At 29.8% G+C, this 19,967-nt stretch overlaps 1 protein-coding gene and 1 long non-coding RNA gene across 5 annotated transcripts; both read left to right on the top strand.

The window, feature by feature from the left end:
* The first annotated feature begins 47 nt into the window (after positions 1-47).
* Positions 48-3,126, top strand: LOC134698930 (uncharacterized). The gene is made up of 3 exons (XR_010103504.1): positions 48-238; positions 690-849; positions 1,530-3,126. It is a non-coding gene; the product is annotated as an uncharacterized LOC134698930 (long non-coding RNA).
* A 235-nt stretch (positions 3,127-3,361) lies between these two features.
* LOC134698892 (ubiquitin carboxyl-terminal hydrolase 17-like protein D) lies at positions 3,362-19,519 on the top strand. 4 transcript variants are annotated; one of them, XR_010103497.1, is made up of 12 exons: positions 3,362-3,602; positions 5,668-5,739; positions 6,423-6,659; positions 7,075-7,164; positions 10,044-10,121; positions 10,624-10,749; positions 11,372-11,458; positions 12,480-12,570; positions 13,025-13,086; positions 14,331-14,404; positions 15,188-15,766; positions 16,620-19,519. XR_010103497.1 is itself a non-coding variant. In XM_063560570.1 (12 exons), exons 3-12 carry the CDS (start codon positions 6,506-6,508, stop codon positions 16,621-16,623), a joined length of 840 nt encoding a protein of 279 aa, XP_063416640.1. In that variant the 5' UTR covers positions 3,362-3,602; positions 5,668-5,739; positions 6,423-6,505; the 3' UTR covers positions 16,624-19,519. The 4 variants fall into 4 exon arrangements, 1 of the variants encoding a protein (XP_063416640.1); XR_010103498.1 differs by having other exon boundaries at positions 6,423-6,665; positions 15,621-15,766; XR_010103496.1 differs by having other exon boundaries at positions 6,423-6,665.
* The last annotated feature ends 448 nt before the right edge of the window (positions 19,520-19,967 follow it).

Here is a 19,967-nt window from a genome sequence, read left to right as displayed (position 1 = left end):
TTCTGTGTGATCAATTGAAAAGCTGTGAAAGCTAAAAGGCCTCCGTTAAATACTTGGTTTCTCATGTCATACGTCAGAGATAAAATTCAGTACATTACCGAAAAGACAGTAACTGACAATAACGGGCGATATTTACTAAACTCTTCAATAAGGAGGTATATAATTGTTAATAGACAGACGAAGTTCAGACAAGTTAGGAGACAGAGACATATTATATGAAAGATACAAGTTAATACAGGTAATTAACACTTACTCCAAACCTACACAAAAGAGATGATAATAATACACCTTACATTTGATATTCATAACAGAAAACACAAACCGTTATGTAGTACAAATTAATTTTAGATCTATCATCTGAGACTACACTCACAGGAGGTTGAAATCCTATCAATGAGGGTCTATAAATATGTCAACTCGACTATCATCGTTGTCTGTCGTCGTAAACTATTTCAAGTATCTTCTCCTCTGAAACTACTAGGCCAAATACTTCCAAACTTTAACTGAATGTTCCTTAGGGTATCTAGTTTTTTATCTACTCACATCTATTCAAAATATTTTCAACTTTAAAAAAATATATTGACTATATTGGATATTACAAAAAAATATTGCTAGTACAACAATATTTAAGATTTTAAGATAAATGTACAACTCTTATATACGTTATTATGTTGGCTCTTATTGATTAGGTGTAATGAATGACAATACAGCCTGGGTTCCAAGATGGCTCCAAAATCCTGAGGTAGATGACCAGAAGAAATGGATGAAAGGATGGGTTGAGAGTGAGGAAGACCTCCAGACAGTACTAGAGGCTCATAGAAGAGCATCTCTAAGTACCTATGTGACATGGTAATATTGAATAAAATAAAGTATATTAATATAGAGAAAAAAATTAAACCCGGAATATGTAAAAAAGACAATTATTGCAAACAGATTAAAGAGTATGAAACAATTCAAGGACAACAATGGGCCTAATCAATGGAGCAACAAATTCCTCCACCAAAACAATCATGTATACTAGCTAAGTTCAGCAGACTGCAGGAACCCACATTAAACACCAAAACTACAAATGAACCAAAATTTTGAAAAAAAAATCTAACAAGAGGATCCTGTCAGATCTCAACTCTCACCTTATACCCTAGATTATGTTGAATGAAAAAAAAACATTCAGCAAATTTAACCATTTAAGGTATTAACAAAAGCTTTGAGTCAAATGTTCAAAAGGTAAGAAATAGTAAAAGCAGGCCAAATTTCAGCGAAGGATTATACTAAATCTTTGCCATTTCTTTTGACCTATAATTAAGATTCTTTATATTCTGTAGACTCTGACACTGACCAATATTTCAATTGCAGATTGTCCAAAATAGAAAAAGTTTTATTTATGAATGCATATAGCCTTTTAATACCATACTTGCTTTAGTTCATATAAGCTAGTTTCAACAGCAGTTTTCTTGCATATTATTACCTCCTTACTTTTATATTTAAAGGATTTCTACATACAATATGTGCATTTTATCATTGTATACTAGGTCAGATGACTCAAAGAAAAAGAAAAAAACAGAGAGAAGGATTCTATGGAAATATGGAGATGTCGACATACATAAAGGCAGTATGCCATTCTCTGTAAAAAGAACTATAATGTATACCTGCCAATATGGAAAGCCAAGAAGAAAAAGTAGCAATGAAAACATGGCCTATTTTATGCTCACTTGGCCTTAAAGGCCAGGTGAGATTTTCTCATCACTTGGTGTCCGACATGGCTGTCAGTTATCGTCGTTGTATATCATTTTTAACTTTAACAAATATCTTCTACCCTGAAACCACTTATACAAATTTAACCAAATTTGGCCAGAGTCATCATTATGCTATTTAGTTAAAAAAATGTGTCTGATGACCCCATCTGCCAACAACCATGGCTGACATAGATGAAGATAAAACATAGGGGTATAATCCATTGTGTGGCTCATATCTCTTAAACTAAAGATAAAGTATAACCATCCTGTCTGGAGAAGACAGTTATTGTGTAGTGCATTTCTTTAAGAAAATAAATTCAAATTAAAAAAAATGCACCTACTCTTTCTCAGATTTTTAAAGCGTAGTGTACTACAAGTGGGACAAATAATATCAAACTTATAGAAGCTTCTACTTGCTCTAACTCAAAATATTGACAACTTTGTGATAAGGGGGTCAAAAATTTAGTTTGTCAGCTTCAGACGTACTAAAACTGGACCTTTTTTTAACTGGACCAAATCACTAATTTACATAAAGATTCGGTGCCCAATTTTTTTTAAAATGTAATTTCACCCCCCTACTTAGTATTTCATGCATTACATATTTAGAAATTAATTGGGAAAGTGTATAAAAAAAAATTGCAAGTAATACACTGTAACACTAAGGACACCAAAGGAGGATAACTGTGTCCTTGAATCTCCTGCTTGCATTTTTTCATGTATCAATTGTAAACAAAAATATAAGGTGAGCGAAACAGGCTGAGCTTGAAGCCTCTAGTTTATATGGTATGAAAAGAAAACAATAAACTGATTTATATTGCAACTAGTCCAGTTTATTTCCTAAATATAGTAACATAGCTTCATTTTGTATAATTTCAATTTCATGTGGAACACTTTCTCAACAATCGGGTGTCCATTCAGGGATGGAAATAAGTTGGACATTTGTGTTACAATTTAAAAAGCTATCAGTGTATCAGTTAAGTTGCAGTATAAAAACAATATAAGGTCTATGTCATAAAAGTATAAACTTATTTGTATTTAGTGCAAAAATGTTGAAGGGCTTTTTAGAATGTTGCTCTTCACCATTTTCTCAGCCTCATACAAAAAAGTTTATATTTTTCTGTCATTGTCCTTATATTGTATATTTATTTGAATATTGAATGGTTATCTTAATCAATATAATACTACAGCATTACAAAAAAAATAATTGATTGATTAGTAGAGTGGAGGGGAGGACACTATTTTCAATATTTTTGCTGTCTGTGCGTATTTATTGTTGCTTTCCATTCTATTTTCACATCAACTATTACTGTATGATAAAAATCAGTTATTTATCATATCAATAAGTTTTTGCTATTTACAAATTAATAGTTCTTACAAGGATTTGTATAGTAAGAAGGTCTTACTATAAAAATCCTTGGTTCTTATTATTAATAAAGAAATGTCTGAATTCTTGTATTTATGTGTTTACTCAAGTTTAAATAAACAGGCAATCTATAAAAATTTTAAATATTGTTTATGGTTAACTATCTAAGATTTAAAATGGACGCATTCATGCTAAAAAAATAAAGAAAAAAGATGATTAAATTAAAAGAGAAAAGTCCATGATTTTCCCTTTCATAAACTGATTACTAGGTTATGTGATCTTTTATAAATTAAAGTGGTTTCTTGATAAACATATTATTTGAACATTTTCTTTACTGTTCATTTCTTTTACAGGTTTTTCAATAAGTTATTCTGTTGCTTAAAAGACTTTGTGTGTTTTAGAATGAAGAAAATGATCACCAGTACATTAAAAAAAAGAAGATTCCTGATACAAACAACCAAAAAGGTTGGTTGTGAGGCCAAACTTGTAGTAAGATATATTACCAGGTGAGTAAATTGTATGTTTTTTTTATATTTGTCAGATATCATGTGACAGTACAGCTAATTAAATGTCAGATTTCTAGGATAACAGAATAAAAACCAGAAACCAAATACCTGTGCTTTGATAAAGCAATAAATATAAAACTAATACCATGCAGCAATAACACTATCAATTGATTAAATTCCTACCTGAACATTGGACAAGCACCCCAAGCATGTCACAGAGTCAAACATATTTGCGAATACTCAAACTTCCATCAGAGTGTTGCATAAGGTACAACTCCATGATTTCAGATTCCTGGCTTTGAAGGCATAAAACTTTGCTCAGTGCTCAGAGCACAAAAATCATGCTTGAAACATGAAATCCAGCAATTTGATTGGTTGATTTTCGAGTCTTGAGTACAAAAATCATGCTCGAAAGTTTTATGACCGTGAGGACTGGACTTATCACAGGATGTATAGATTAGTTTTAAGAGCGGCATTATATTTTGTTATCATGTGTGTAATATCTCCAAATGATATTGCTAAACCAGCAGCTTAGATATATGATACGGTTCTGGTGTCAATTTTGCAAATGTATATATATATATATATACAACTCGTCTAAAAATCAACCCAACAATGATAGATCTGTGAATTTGCTTTCACAAATTTTTTGTTCGTCCCTCGACAGGATTCTATATATACAAAAATATTAATAACAGATTCTGTGACATATACTAGGAATCTGGTGTCTGCATGTTATGTAAGTATGGCTGTCTACAACACAGTGACATCAGATTCCTTGACATATTACAGGAATATGGTGTCAGTTGGCTATATATGGCTGTCTATAACACAGTGACATTATATTCCTGGAAATATTACAGGAATCTGGTGTCAGTTGTCTATGTATTGCTGTTTATAACACAGTGACATCAGATTCCTGGACATATTACAGGAATCTGGTGTAAGTTATGTATGTATGGCTGTCTATGTCACAATGAGATAAGATTCCTTGAAATATTACAGGAATCTGATGTCAGCTGTCTATATATGGCTGTTTATAACACAGTGACATCAGATTCCTGGACATATAACAGGAATCTGATGTCAGTTGGCTATATATGGCTGTCTCTAACACAGTTACATCATATTCTTGGAAATATTACATGAATCTGGTGTCAGTTGTCTATGTACTGCTGTTTATAACACAGTGACATCAGATTCCTGAACATATTACAGGAATCTGGTGTTAGCTATGTATGTATGGCTGTCTATATCAGAGTGACATCAGATTCCTTGACATATAACAGGAAGCTGGTGTCAGTTGTCTATATATTGCTGTTTATAACACAGTGACATCAGATTCTTTTAAATATTACATGAATCTGATGTCAGCTGTCTATATATTGCTGTTTATAACACAGTGACATCAGATTCTTTTAAATATTACAGGAATCTGGTGTCAGTTGTCTATATATGGCTGTTTATAACACAGTGACATCAGATTCTTGTAAATATTACATGAATCTGATGTCAGCTGTCTATATATTGCTGTCTATAACATAATGACATCAAATAGCTTGAAATTTACAGGAATCTGGTGTCAGTTGTCTATATATTCCTGTTTATAACACAGTGACATCAGATTCTTTTAAATATTACAGGAATCTGATGTCAGCTGTCTATATATTGCTGTCTATAACACAGTGACATCAGATTCTTTAAATATTACAGGAATCTGGTGTCAGCTGTCTATATATGGCTGTTTATAACACAGTGACATCAGATTCCTTGAAATATTACAGGAATCTGGTGTCTGTAATGTATGTATGTATGGCTGTTTAAATCACAGTGACATCAGATTCCTTGACATATTACAGGAATCTGGTGTCAGCTGTCTATATATGGCTGTCTCTAACACAGTTACATCAGATTCTTGTAAATATTACAAGAATCTGGTGTCTGTTGTCTATATATTGCTATTTATGTTACAGTGACATCAGATTCCTTGAAATATCACAAATCATTTCATGCCCAAAGGAACCTTTATCAGTTTATAACACCATTGCAATATTTCTTTCTGTAGACCTACAAACAGATGTGACATGTGTGCTCCAGTTTGCAGTTAAGAAATCCTTCGTCTTAGAAAAAGTTAAAGGTATGGATAATTTTTTATTTTTTAATTCCTGCTGAATAGTTAATTTCATTCAAAGATTACATAAGGTAATCACAATATGTTGTTGGTGATCATTACAAACTGGGCTTACTAAGGTAACCAAACCAGTTTCGTTGTTTTGATTTTTACATATGTAAAATCATGAAACTTATGTTCTTTGGTCTAGGAGCATCATAATCCCAAACGATGAAAAAAAAACTGACAGCATTTTGATAAGAAAATGTTATGTTTCAAGCCAACAAACTTTTAGATTAATACAACCTTAAATTCAGGAGATGAATAGTGTTCTGTACCCGGATAAGGTAGTGAAAAACCTACAGCTGAAATTGACTTATTTAAAAATTTAACTGTCATATTTTTTCTTTGCACAAGAGTTATTTTTCAGAAAAATATTCCGTCAATTTAGGTTCATAAAATATATCGATCATTCAATTGGTATAAGTCAACAGTAGTCACATACTATACATGATACACAATAATGCATATGATGGACAAGCGGAAGACTTCAAGACTTTTGAATTCACAAAAAATCTTAACATGAATCTCTCTCAGTCATAATGCAAAGTTTGAGAAGTCGCTATGGTATACTAAATATTTGTACTGCACTACTAATTATATAATTGAGATTGTAAATATCAGTTACATAATATTATTACTTTTTTTAGAATTTCTGTTTTCAATTGACGACCCACACTATCAGTCTCTGCTGACCGAAGCACAGAGGTCAGAACAGTGTCAATCTGCAGATATGACTGAAAGAATTGGTGCAGCTGTATTACGTGATGTTTGTGCACATGAAGAAGAAACTGAAGCATTGTTAATTTCATTGAAAGCCATAGCCCCAAGTAACCAACTAGAAACTGTGCAATACAGACTTGTCTATATGATTTTGGAGAACTTGGGTTTGTGTATGATGCATCATCATTTTTTTTAAATCTATAAGCAGATTTTTTTGTTGGTAATACAATATCATACATTCACTTGCATATTTCAAACTTAAACAATCAGTTAAAATAGTAAACCTTCTGAATGATTAAAATTAGTGTTTGTCAAACTGCTATGTACATGTATATATATTCCAATAAAATTAAATTGTGACATGGTAAGAGTATAAGAAAAAAATTGATATATTTTATTAACAAGTGAAAGAAAATATTTTGTCCAAATGTTATGGAAATAAAATAAGCCAAATCATTTTGTTCCCAGTGTTGGATTAAGCATGCATACTGCCTTTTTAATGAACATGTACAAATAAAATTATATTGATATGATCTCTCTGGCACCTGAAACTGTAATTGATTGTAATTTAAATTTCAGCTGTCCAGGAGGTGATTGGAATTACACCAGCAAAAGATCCAAGATTAAAACAGGCCAAAATTGACAAATGTATACAGGAACATCTCAAAGGTAATAATATTTACATCAGTAAAAAAATATTCAATTTCTTTTTTCTTAAATTATGTAATAAAATTGAAAATGTAAATGGGGAATATTTCAAAGAGACAACAACCCAACCATGCATCATATGTATATATATATGTAGACGTATATAACTGTATAACATCAGATTCCAAGCTTATATACAGGAATCTAATATCATATGTATATATGTAGATGAATATAACTGTATAACATCAGATCCCATGCTTATATACAGGAATCTGATGTCATATGTATAAATGTAGGTGTATATAACTCTATGACATGAGATTCCTTGCTTATAATACAGGAATCTGATGTCAAATGTGAATATTAAGATGTATATAACTCTATGACATGAGATTCCATGCTTATGTACAGGAATCTGATGTCATATGTATATATGTAGATGAATATAACTGTATAACATCAGATCCCTGTCTTATATACAGGAATCTGATGTCTTATATGTATATGTAGATGTATATAACTGTATAACATCAGATCCCTGTCTTATATACAGGAATCTGATGCATATATGTATATATGTAGATGTATATAACTGTATAACATCAGATCCCTGTCTTATATACAGGAATCTGATGTCATATATGTATATGTAGATGTATATAACTGTATAACATCAGATCCCTGTCTTATATACAGGAATCTGATGTCATATGTATATATGTAGATGTATATAACTGTATAACATCAGATCCCTGTCTTATATACAGGAATCTGATGTCATATGTATATATGTAGATGTATATAACTGTATAACATCAGATCCCTGTCTTATATACAGGAATCTGATGTCATATGTATATATGTAGATGTATATAACTGTATAACATCAGATCCCTTGCTTATATACAGGAATCTGATGGCATATGTATATATGTAGATGTATATAACTGTATAACTTCAGATCCCTGTCTTATATACAGGAATCTGATGTCATATGTATATATGTAGATGTATATAACTGTATAACATCAGATCCCTGTCTTATATACAGGAATCTGATGTCATATGTATATATGTAGATGTATATAACTGTATAACATCAGATCCCTTGCTTATATACAGGAATCTGATGTCATATGTATATATGTAGGTGTATATAACTCTATGACATGAGATTCCTTGCTTATTATACAGGAATCTGATGTCAAATGTGAATATTAAGATGTATATAACTCTATGACATGAGATTCCATGATTATGTACAGGAATCTGATGTCATATGTATATATGTAGGTGTATATAACTGTATGACATCAGATTCCATGCTTAAATACAGGAATCTGATGTCATATGTATATATGTAGGTGTATATAACTGTATAACATCAGATCCCTGTCTTATATACAGGAATCTGATGTCATATATGTATATGTAGATGTATATAACTGTATAACATCAGATCCCTGTCTTATATACAGGAATCTGATGTCATATGTATATATGTAGATGTATATAACTGTATAACATCAGATCCCTGTCTTATATACAGGAATCTGATGTCATATGTATATATGTAGATGTATATAACTGTATAACATCAGATCCCTGTCTTATATACAGGAATCTGATGTCATATGTATATATGTAGATGTATATAACTGTATAACATCAGATCCCTGTCTTATATACAGGAATCTGATGTCATATGTATATATGTAGATGTATATAACTGTATAACATCAGATCCCTTGCTTATATACAGGAATCTGATGTCATATGTATATATGTAGATGTATATAACTGTATAACATCAGATCCCTGTCTTATATACAGGAATCTGATGTCATATGTATATATGTAGGTGTATATATCTGTATAACATCAGATCCCTGTCTTATATACAGGAATCTGATGCATATATGTATATATGTAGATGTTTATAACTGTATAACATCAGATCCCTGTCTTATATACAGGAATCTGATGTCATATGTATATATGTAGATGAATATAACTGTATAACATCAGATCCCTGTCTTATATACAGGAATCTGATGCATATATGTATATATGTAGATGTATATAACTGTATAACATCAGATCCCTGTCTTATATACAGGAATCTGATGTCATATGTATATATGTAGATGTATATAACTGTATAACATCAGATCCCTGTCTTATATACAGGAATCTGATGTCATATGTATATATGTAGATGTATATAACTGTATAACATCAGATCCCTGTCTTATATACAGGAATCTGATGTCATATATGTATATGTAGTTGAATATAACTCTTTAACATCAGATCCCTTGCTTATATTCAGGAATCTGATGTCATATATGTATATGTAGATGAATATAACTCTTTAACATCAGATCCCTTGCTTATATTCAGGAATCTGATGTCATATGTATATTCATACCAAAAAACTAACAACCTTATTTATTAAATTTTTTTTTAGATATATTGAATATAAGCCTTGATAATATACAGGAATCTGGCGTCATTTGTATATAGTTATCAAAAGTACCAGGATTATGATTTAGTAGGTCAGATGCGCTTTTCGTCTGCATAAGACTCATCAGTGACACTCATATCATAAAAGTTATGAAGCTAAACAAGTTCAGAGTTGAAGAGCATTGAGGATCTAAAATTCTAAAAAGTTCTGCCACAGTTGTGTATATTTGTTATAGCATATAACTTCATGATATCAGATTCCTTGATAATACACACATGTATATATATGTAAAGTGTTTTGAAATGATGTGATCAGATGTATAACACATAACTTAATTTATTCATTACATGTCTTCATTCTGTCTTTCATTGGATAGACTTTATTTCCTTTTGTATAATGCAGAAGAAATGAAAATACTTATTTATTGTAGGTTCAAAATCCACAGTCAGCTTCACCAAAGAAGCGATAGAATTAAAGAAAAAGGCACAGCTTAATGCAGACTGTTCAGGTATTTGATGAAAAATCCATACACACTGGATAACTTCACAAGAATCTCAATTAATTTTGGCTATTCAATGCAAATATGAAGTTAGTATGACATGAAGATGTTATGGTATAAAGATGCAATTTGAGGTTAATTTTGATTTTTAAATTGATCATTTTGTACAATTATTCCGTGGTTTAAATTTATGTTTCTTCATTTTTAGAGCATTGGTGATATTTAAGTTATGTTATATTTATTACCTTATTATTACCTTAATATATAAAAAATGTAAGCTCCAGTACTCAATTGAGTTTAGTGATAACTATATTGGAGTTTAGAGTACCTAACATTGCTTCTCACCATGACTCTTAGATACAAAGTTTTACATGAATAGTTATAGTATTTTAGCAGATACAGGATACAGGTATGAATAATCTGTCTAGCTAGGATCTAAAACAGAAATAATTCTGATTGTATTATTCATATCATTTGCACCTATATATCTGTTCTTTTAATTTTTGTACAGAATGCTATCCTGGAGGAGGTTTGATAAATCCTAAGGGAAAAAACTTGTGTTTTGCAAATGCACTTCTGCAGTGCATGAGAATTGCTGATCTTCATAGAATTCTTCAGTATCACACAGCTTGTACAGGTATTTGTCTTATCTCCTATACATTTCTAGAAACATGATTCGTGGTTTAAACTATCCTTGTGGTGACTGTGTATATTGCATATTAGGTAAGTAGGGTCATTGAGGGCATCATCTAAATGGTTAACTAGATCATCACATATAGACAAAAATGTAATGAAATGTTGTTACATATTATTGAGTGTATGTCTTAATAATTGTATATTTTATAGCTTTTTTGTAATTTGGGTATTCATTTTTAGTATGTTATATATATATATATAACTTAAATAATATGTCTCAAATGGTAAAAATGAGCATGAAGTGGTAATGCCCCTTGTATGAGCAATGATAAGGTGGTCTCCTTTATAGCCTCCAAGTTGTCAATTTCCAATGTGAAAAACAATTAAAAATTCCCATTACTTGTTACTGAGCCGCATAATGTAAAGATCAATTATGAAGTTCAACATTTCCTCATCTCAGATTTCTTAAGGTTCTTGCAAGGACATAAATGGATTCAGTTTTACGGGATTTTATTTTATCCATATTTTTAACAATGAAACCAGAAGAAATTCCTTTTAATAGTTGTAAGATGTGGTATGATGTCTTAAGTTTTTTTTAAAATTTTGTTTCTACTTTTTTGTAGATGAAGACAGCTGTTTCACATGCAGCTTAAAAAAACTCATGACAGAAGGTTCCATAACTGCAGAGCCTGTATGCCGGAAAATGACAAGTATGTGATAAGAATACCCTTAACTGCATAAAATAGGAATATTTATAAAATATTTCACAAAAAATGGGCATTGACATTTTTAAATTTCGCTGAAATGGGTAAAAAATCAGGCGCTAAAAGGGGTTCTACTTTGGCGCCAAATGTCCGATATTTTTCCTCTGCCGTCTCTGGGACAGTCTTGTCAAATGAAAAAGGCGACATTTAAGTTTACCCACCAATAAACAATTTTGCAATGTTATTATCTATGTAAATTGGGTGAGGAAGAAGATGATCATCACTTTGTACTTAATGTAGTGTGAAAAGTATTCTTACTACAGAATAAGCTTTATACTGTTATTTCTAAAAATACAATGTATAGCAAGATTGAAGCATGTTGTATTTTCAGCAATATTATAAATGTTTATATTACAGATATTTCTATCCAGTACCTCTAGCCAATGCAGAATAAACAAACACACAGCAAATTACACACAGTAACACTCAGCTTACATAAAAAATCAGAATTCAGATGTCATATATTATTTCATTTAAGAATTGAATGCTTCTTTTTGTAAATTTATTGGGGTGTAAAAGCGTTGACCGAAGTACATTTTGTATTCTAAAAATGTACGCACGGTCAACACTTTTACAACCCTATAAAGTTACAAAAAGAAGCATTCAATACTTATAATTACATTTTTTAGCTAGGATTATAAAAACACGATTTTCATGAAGTTAAATTTTTAAATTCACCTGTGCACTTTATTGTGGGACCTCGTGTCATCATGAATGAAATGTTATTGTCTCATGCAACTGCTTACGGAATAACATGTGATGTGCAATTAGCCAATCAGAATAACGTATTATAATGAAACATACATCTAATGTAATTATTATTCTTTATACATTGCAAAAAAGTACTGACATATGGGCTTTATCTATTATTGTAGTTGTGTTCATGCTAATAAAAGATTTGTATTTGTATATCTTAGAATGAACCTTTTCATTAGGTATTCAATGAATTTTACAAATTTTGAAACAGGCATTTGGAGTTCTTATAAAGAAGGTCAGCAACAAGATTCACATGAGTTGCTGCATATAATGATGCAAGAGATCAAGGAGAAATGCTTTGGGTAAACTTAAATATTTATTACCTTATTGTTGTTATATATTTCGCACAGAAAGCAATATCTCCCTTTTCACCCTCCAAAGAGTGGGATTTATAAATGTGATATGAAAAATTAGCTGATAAGATTAGTAAGTTCCATGAATAGTGACAATATATAAATGTGACAAGTTAAACAAAAATATACTGAAAACAGAAGTGTGTGAACCAATAAGTAGTAGAAATGAAAAAAATGCTGTTCTTCTGAAACTGCAGTTCTGAAAGGAGACTACAGAATATCTTCTAGGAGAGTTCAAATTAAAGAGAATTTTAATGATGATATGTACAAATAGAATAAAAGAACATTTTTTACAAATATTTCTTATCTCTTCATCAACAGGACTGCTGGTTAAACAATTATGGTTGATTTGAGCAGAAATATTTAAATTTCTAATAAATAAACAACGATTTATTCTTTACAGGTCAGACAATACTTTATATAGTGAAGAAAAAAGATTGTTTTATGGGCAGGAGAAGAGCTTGTGTAAGACATTAATTATTGACATTGCTTTTGATTGCACAAAAATTTCATGAAAAAAACTTTAATTGATATACCAGTTTCTTATTTCAATTTCATGCTTAAGTCAATGCATTTCCAGATAGGGCTGTAATCAAATTGAATGTGTAATAATGCATTTTTCTAAAAAATGAAATCAGGATGTGTTCTTAGGACCATTTTAGGCCCGGAGAAGATGAGTATTTTAAAATACGAATCATGTCAATTTATTATAACAGTAATTGGTGGGTTTGTGAAAAGTTTTTATTGAATTATTTCATTGAAATACTAGTATATTCATTATTTTCTGAGGATTAAAATTTACAGTGAAAGGAGGTCAGAGTTGAAATTTTTCCTGGAACAAAATGACACAATTTGCATATTAATTTTCACACACAAATTGTTACATGTGGGTCTCATTGGGGTCTAAGCATGACGCGGGATTGCTGATTTTTTGTAAGCATAACACGTGAAAGTCAAATTATTGTGTCGTGAAAAAGGGAAATGATGATTGCTTACGTACATAGTGTAAGCGGGATACGGGAATCTGACTTAACAGTAAGCGGGATCCGGGATCAGAACCCCTCAATGAGACCCCCTCACACGCCAGATAGAATAAAACACTTTCAATAACTACCACACTAACTTTTTTTAAGTAAGGAATTTGTTTTCCTCTCTTTTAAAATATAGGGTTCTGAATAGGTTTGTAAAGCATCAATCACAAAGTATTCAAGCTGTATGATAATTGACAAAATACACAATGAAATACTTATCTATGTTAAGGATTATGTACCCTTGTGTTGATTCAATGCTTAACATATTGAAATTTTAAAGGAAATCCACAGCTTTTCCCCTTGTACTCTCATATTTGGCATTTCAATGCTTGGTAGATAGATGATTATTGCATGCAGTGCTAGCAATGATGTCCTTAGAACAAAAAATCAAAAAAAAATCTCTGTTTTTTAAAAGTCTGTGGATTTTCTAAAAAAATCTTTGTTTTTTTCCACCAAATTCCCTTTTTCTAATAAATGCAATTTAACTATAAATAATAATGCTTTGCACAAAGTTTCCTCATGATATATGTACAAAATGGTCCATCTCTGTTATTCATTGTATTTGCTGTTTTAAAACTATTGCAGTAAGACATTTTTATAAACCTCAAAACAGTGAAACAAATTTTTACAATATTGCTTGAACAAAATAAATTGTTAATAATATTTGCTTCGTTCCAGTGAATTGTAACAGTTGTCAAGCTGCATCCTCAACAAAAGCTGCATTTTCCTCATTTAGCTTGCCCATTGAAAAGGTAAGATAATAGAAACAAAGCAAACAATGGATCAGTGAATTTTATGCACAACTATATATTTAATGCCAATAATAATCATTTTTGCTATTCATCATTATAAATGAACTGATTTATGTTTAATGTCTTGAATAGAAATATCCAATTTATGTTGCGTATTGCAATGTACTGTAACAAAAATCTTCTTTTTCAATAGCTTTAAATAAATTGAAGAACCTAAGACTTATAACATAATTTTTTTCAGTTTTTGTGTTGTCTTGACTGTAATTGTTGCTGACTCTTTCATGCTTTCAGATTATTCAAACATTCGGACCATATTCAAACTTGATTTATGAAACCAAGCTGTTCACCTGGTTATATAAACTCCATTAGAAAACCACAGCCGAGTTGATAACATAAAGCAGATTTATAATCAATTGATACTTTAATAATCCCATCTTCTTTGATATTACTAAAATATATTTAAGAATTTCTTATAAGTATACTTTATTTTATCACCTTTAACTTTCAATTTAACTATTAAGACTTGGCTGTAGTTTTCCTAAAGCAGTTTGTTAAAATTTCATACAAAAATAAAATTGCAATTGGTCAGAACTTTAAATAAAATGCAACAGGTGGGGAGCATTACTGACTGTCAAATCACAGTACTTTTTACAAACCTTTAAAGCATGTTGTGTCTGACAGTTAAACCCAATTTACTAATACAGTGAGAAAGAAGTAACAATGTTTATGAAACAAAAATTATATAAATGTATTTAGGAGTGTTTTTTTTTTATTTAAATGTAGCATCAGAATATTGCTGAAGCCATTGGAGGCAATTTTAAAAGTGAAGAAGTTGAAAGGAAATGTGATTTGTAAGTAAAATGTTACCAAATAACATCAAAATAATATTGAAGGAACTTATAGATATAGGAAGATGTGGTGTGAGTGCCAATTATGTTTGGCAAATAGACTCAAATTGAAAGTGTGCAAGTCTTTTACTGCAAACCAAATGAATGGTTTCCAAAGAGTTATCTCCTCTTGGACTGTGGGTCTTTATCATTTAATAATTGATGAAAGTACATGTATTTTCTCACACAACTGTATGTGATGTTATATTTATTAAATGTCAATAACATAATTATCAATCTCCACAATGCAAACATTTAAAAGTTCATTTCTGACAATTTCTAACTGAAGTTCATATTGAATTCTATTCTTTTTTATATATTATATTTAGGCCTTCTTTATAAACCACAAAAAATAAAAGAAAAAGTTAGTGAACTGTATGGCGTAATCGTACACAAAGGAAATACTCTGTCTACTGGCCATTACTATGCCTTTATATTATTGGGTACACAGTGGTATCTTGTGGATGACATGCATGTTAGCTTAATGAAGAAATGTATACCAGATGAATAGAAAAAAGAGATTTGATTTGTCCTGTTATCATAATGATCTTGTCATAAATTTTGAATATTAGTGATGTGTTTCTGAGAACAATAAGATATATTAAACATCCTTTGTATGAATAATACTCAGTGATAGAAAAGTCTGCCAATGTAGAGATTTCTTGATGAGTCCAAAATGTTTAAGAATATACAATCAGTAGGTTAATGGACAGAAAGTCAGAGGACAAAAATTCAGAGGACATAAAGTAATGAATTTGATAAGACAAAATGTCACATGTATTTTTTTGAGAATCGTTTAAATGTATCTTGAAATATTCCATTTTATAACATATACATGTATTCATTTTTTTAAGTAAAGGAAATTGCTCATGGTAATACACCTTGATAAATGTAAATATATTAAATTTTAATCATGAAAGGATATTTTTAAAAATTGGCAAAATTAACCCATTTAAATTTTAGTACCAAGCCCTTTTGATATTTTGTTTTCCTAACAATTATTTGATCATTTTCATATTTATTAGAAATTTGCATAATCAAAATTGATTCACATATAAAACTTCAAGAAAAATGAAAAAAAACTTAATTCTAAATAAGTTTTATTGGTTCAAGAATATGCTGCTGAATTTTAGACACAACTGCTATATTCATTTTGAAAGTATATAAAAATATTCAAACAAATATAATTGTAAGAAAATATGAGGGGTGGTATCAAATTCAATGAAAAAAAAACAGTCCAGCAGAGACCACATGACATTGAGGTTAAATTTCACATTTGCATTTTTATTTTCTTTTGTAATAAAATTATAATGTTGTTTTTTTTTTAGGTAAAACAAGTTACTATTCAAAGTCTGCAGAACATAGACGGACAGCCATATTTACTTTTCTACAGAATAATGCAAAGGCCATATTTAGGATTTGATTAGAAGGGTACATACTTTTACAGAAGATGTTTATATATCCCTTATTTTTGTAACCAAACAAGTTTGCTGTGATATTAATAATACAAAACGGATTGATGTTCAAAATATTAAATTTTTACTTTGCATTTATAGTTTTCAAATTCCAATAGGGAACCAACTTTATATAACATTGTATCAATAAACCAATTTTTCAAAACTTTTTGGCCATTGGCCTTCTTCAGTTCTTTATTTCTCCTCACAACTACATGACTGACATTACATTTTCCAACTTGCTGTTTAAAAATCGGGTCTTAGTCAGTTATTTTTTTTAATTATTTTTTTAGATTTCAAGATAAAGATCATATTCATATTTTTTTATTTATTGTAAGAAGCTTTGACTTGCATTTGAAATTGATTTATTTTCTATTAAAAGTATTAGAGAGTACATGTATTACATGTATATCATATTTTGCATTATACTCATGTTGAAATACTTTTTTGTTATCAAATCATGTTTTTAATGATGTCATCTTCAAACTGAAGTGTTTCAACTGTATTTAAATTATATGATCATTTTCAAAATGTTTACAAAATTTTGAATTTTTTAAATACTTAGGCTTTTCTACCTCAGACATAGATTGCCATAGCTGTATTTGGCAAAACTTTTAGGAATTTTGGTCCTCAATGCTCTTCAACTTTGTACTTTATTTGGCAATTTTAACTTTTTTGGATTCGAGCGTCACTGATGAGTCTTTTTTAGACCAAACGTGCGTCTGGCGTATATACTAAATTTAGTCCTGGTATCTATGATGAGTTTATTTCATAACACCATGAACAAGACTATTTCTTGGCACCCTCAGTTTTCCAATTGACTGGATTAGGGGAAGTTCATTTAAGTTACATATAGTGCTCACTTGTCATATTGTACTTGTTACAGACAATTAAACTGAAGAGTTGCCAATCAATACATTTTACAAATGTACGAAAAATTATCTGTATATGTTAGAAAAAGTTATTTCAAGCAATGCATCTGAAAAATGATATAATAAGTGTAAATAATCCAGTAATTGCTTTGAATTCTGAAATAGGGAAGATGCACAATGTAATTTGAATATCATCTTCAATGTTCAAACCTTATTATTAACTATAAATTATTTTAAGAACATGTTATGATATGATGCATAAACGAGGTAAAGAAATTCGCAAGGATAAAGTGAATACAATGTGGTTCTTTAGCATAGATTGTAATTTGTTACCAAAGCTGGATATTCAATATGTAAATTAAAACCAGTAATTTTACTCTGTACCTAAATTTATCAAAGATAAGTTATAACAAACCTGATGTAATTTGCGGGAGGGATATATAAATAAGTTATTACAATTAGACTAAGTAAACTTAATACTTATTATTTTTTCTTTGAAACTCTACCTTGTTTTCACACAAAATTTTTGGATCCAATTGATTATATCAAGATTTAGTTTTGGTCTTGTGGCTTTTTGTCAGTTTACCCCTTAAATAAAGTTGAGATATACTTTATAACTGAAAGCCCTCTAAAAATTGAAAAAGTAAGACGAGGACAGAATATGTTAACATCTGGATAGCATAACATCATAAAAGTTAATTTGTGTTTTTTTTACTTTTTCATGTTGCTAAATGAATAAACTTGCATCAATTATAATAGTTCATTCATTCAGAAACAAAGCTTGTAGAAAAGCAGGTTTCTACCTAAGTTAACTAAGCTTATGGAAGTCAATTTCATATAACATGTTATTTAGGTACATATGTGATCTATATATCTGATGATCCAAGTGTAAATGTATCTTACACTTATTATATAATGTATAAGTCAATAAGAAAGTATATGTATTGTTATATATAAATTATAAGTTTCAAACCTCTATTACTGGTAATATCCATATGATGTATTATCTTTTATATGTGTTACATGTGAAGACTGAGTATGCTGGTGATTATAGTTGTAAGGATGACTGTTCAGCTGTGTTTAAGTTTAAGTTATATGTTATGTTAAAACTGGTTGGCATAATCTATGTGACTGGTCAGAATATATCCTGGTTTGATATTTTAAGTGCCTATTGTTTAAAATAGAGGAATACTTGGGATAACTCATTGCAAATTTCAGGTATTTTGATAAGTTGAAAGATGTCTTTAAGAAATTACTATGTCATTAGATATTTATTTTTTTTGTTGTTATGTTGTCAGATAGATGTCATTTATTGTCAAGTTAAGACTTTTATACAACACTTCATGTAATGTCTGAGTAAAATGATGATTGATATATTATAAAAATGATATCATAGTGTCCAATTGTATTGATTCATTATACATCATGTGGTATCTTATTGAATGGTTGTTCATAGTTAGACAGATGCTGTATTTAACCAGGGACGAATATAGATAACTTCTTAACAATCCTTGTCCCGATAAAAAATATGTAGAGAATCATTGGAGAAACCACACTGTACACCTTAAAACTTTAAAAGTTGTTGATGGATTTTAATGAAATAAAGATTTTCTTAAACTTAAATGATTCTTCATTGATAGAGTTAATTTGGTTAATAATGTTCATGTCTTTCATGTAATTTGAATTATTTAAGAAAGGAGGGTAATTATTTTTTGGGCATTATTCTACATTTTGGGAAAAAAACCACAATAAAACGTATAGTTCAACTTTTCAGCTAAAAACTTAAAAAGTTCTTGATTGATTTTGATGAAAATTATTTTGTCTGAAGTCTTAATGTTTTTTACATGTACAGAAGAATTTTCATGGTTATCAATAAGGTATAAGATTAAATATAAGTAATTTAAAAATTTTCAAATCCAACGATTCTCTACATATTTTCCAAAAATTATGAGATTCGAATCCTTCTAATATAAGTCCTTGATTTAACAGATAGAAAGTTTCAAGAAATATTATAAATATGCATAATACATTGTAAAACAATTATTATCGATAAGTGTAAAATATTGATGAAGCATACATGAAATATTCCATCATTGTTATGAAATAAAAAATATACAGATATATATTTTGTTTTAATATTGGTTAAAGCTTCAATATGCTGTGAAAAAGTTCAAATGTACTTTTATTAAGGTTTCATTTCTGATTGTGTCTCTTTTCTTCATTCTATACCCTGAGTTGTTTCTGTCCTTATGCATCAAGTGTTCATTGACCAAACATTATTGAAAATTAAAACTATTTTGAAATAAGAAATTGTTGTATGATTGGCAAAGACAACACTATATACCTGATA

This window comes from Mytilus trossulus, unplaced genomic scaffold (assembly GCF_036588685.1).
Source record: "Mytilus trossulus isolate FHL-02 unplaced genomic scaffold, PNRI_Mtr1.1.1.hap1 h1tg000024l__unscaffolded, whole genome shotgun sequence".
Taxonomy (NCBI): domain Eukaryota; kingdom Metazoa; phylum Mollusca; class Bivalvia; order Mytilida; family Mytilidae; genus Mytilus; species Mytilus trossulus.
The sequence above is the reverse complement of the archived record's forward strand: the minus strand, read 5'-3'. Positions and strand labels throughout refer to the sequence as shown.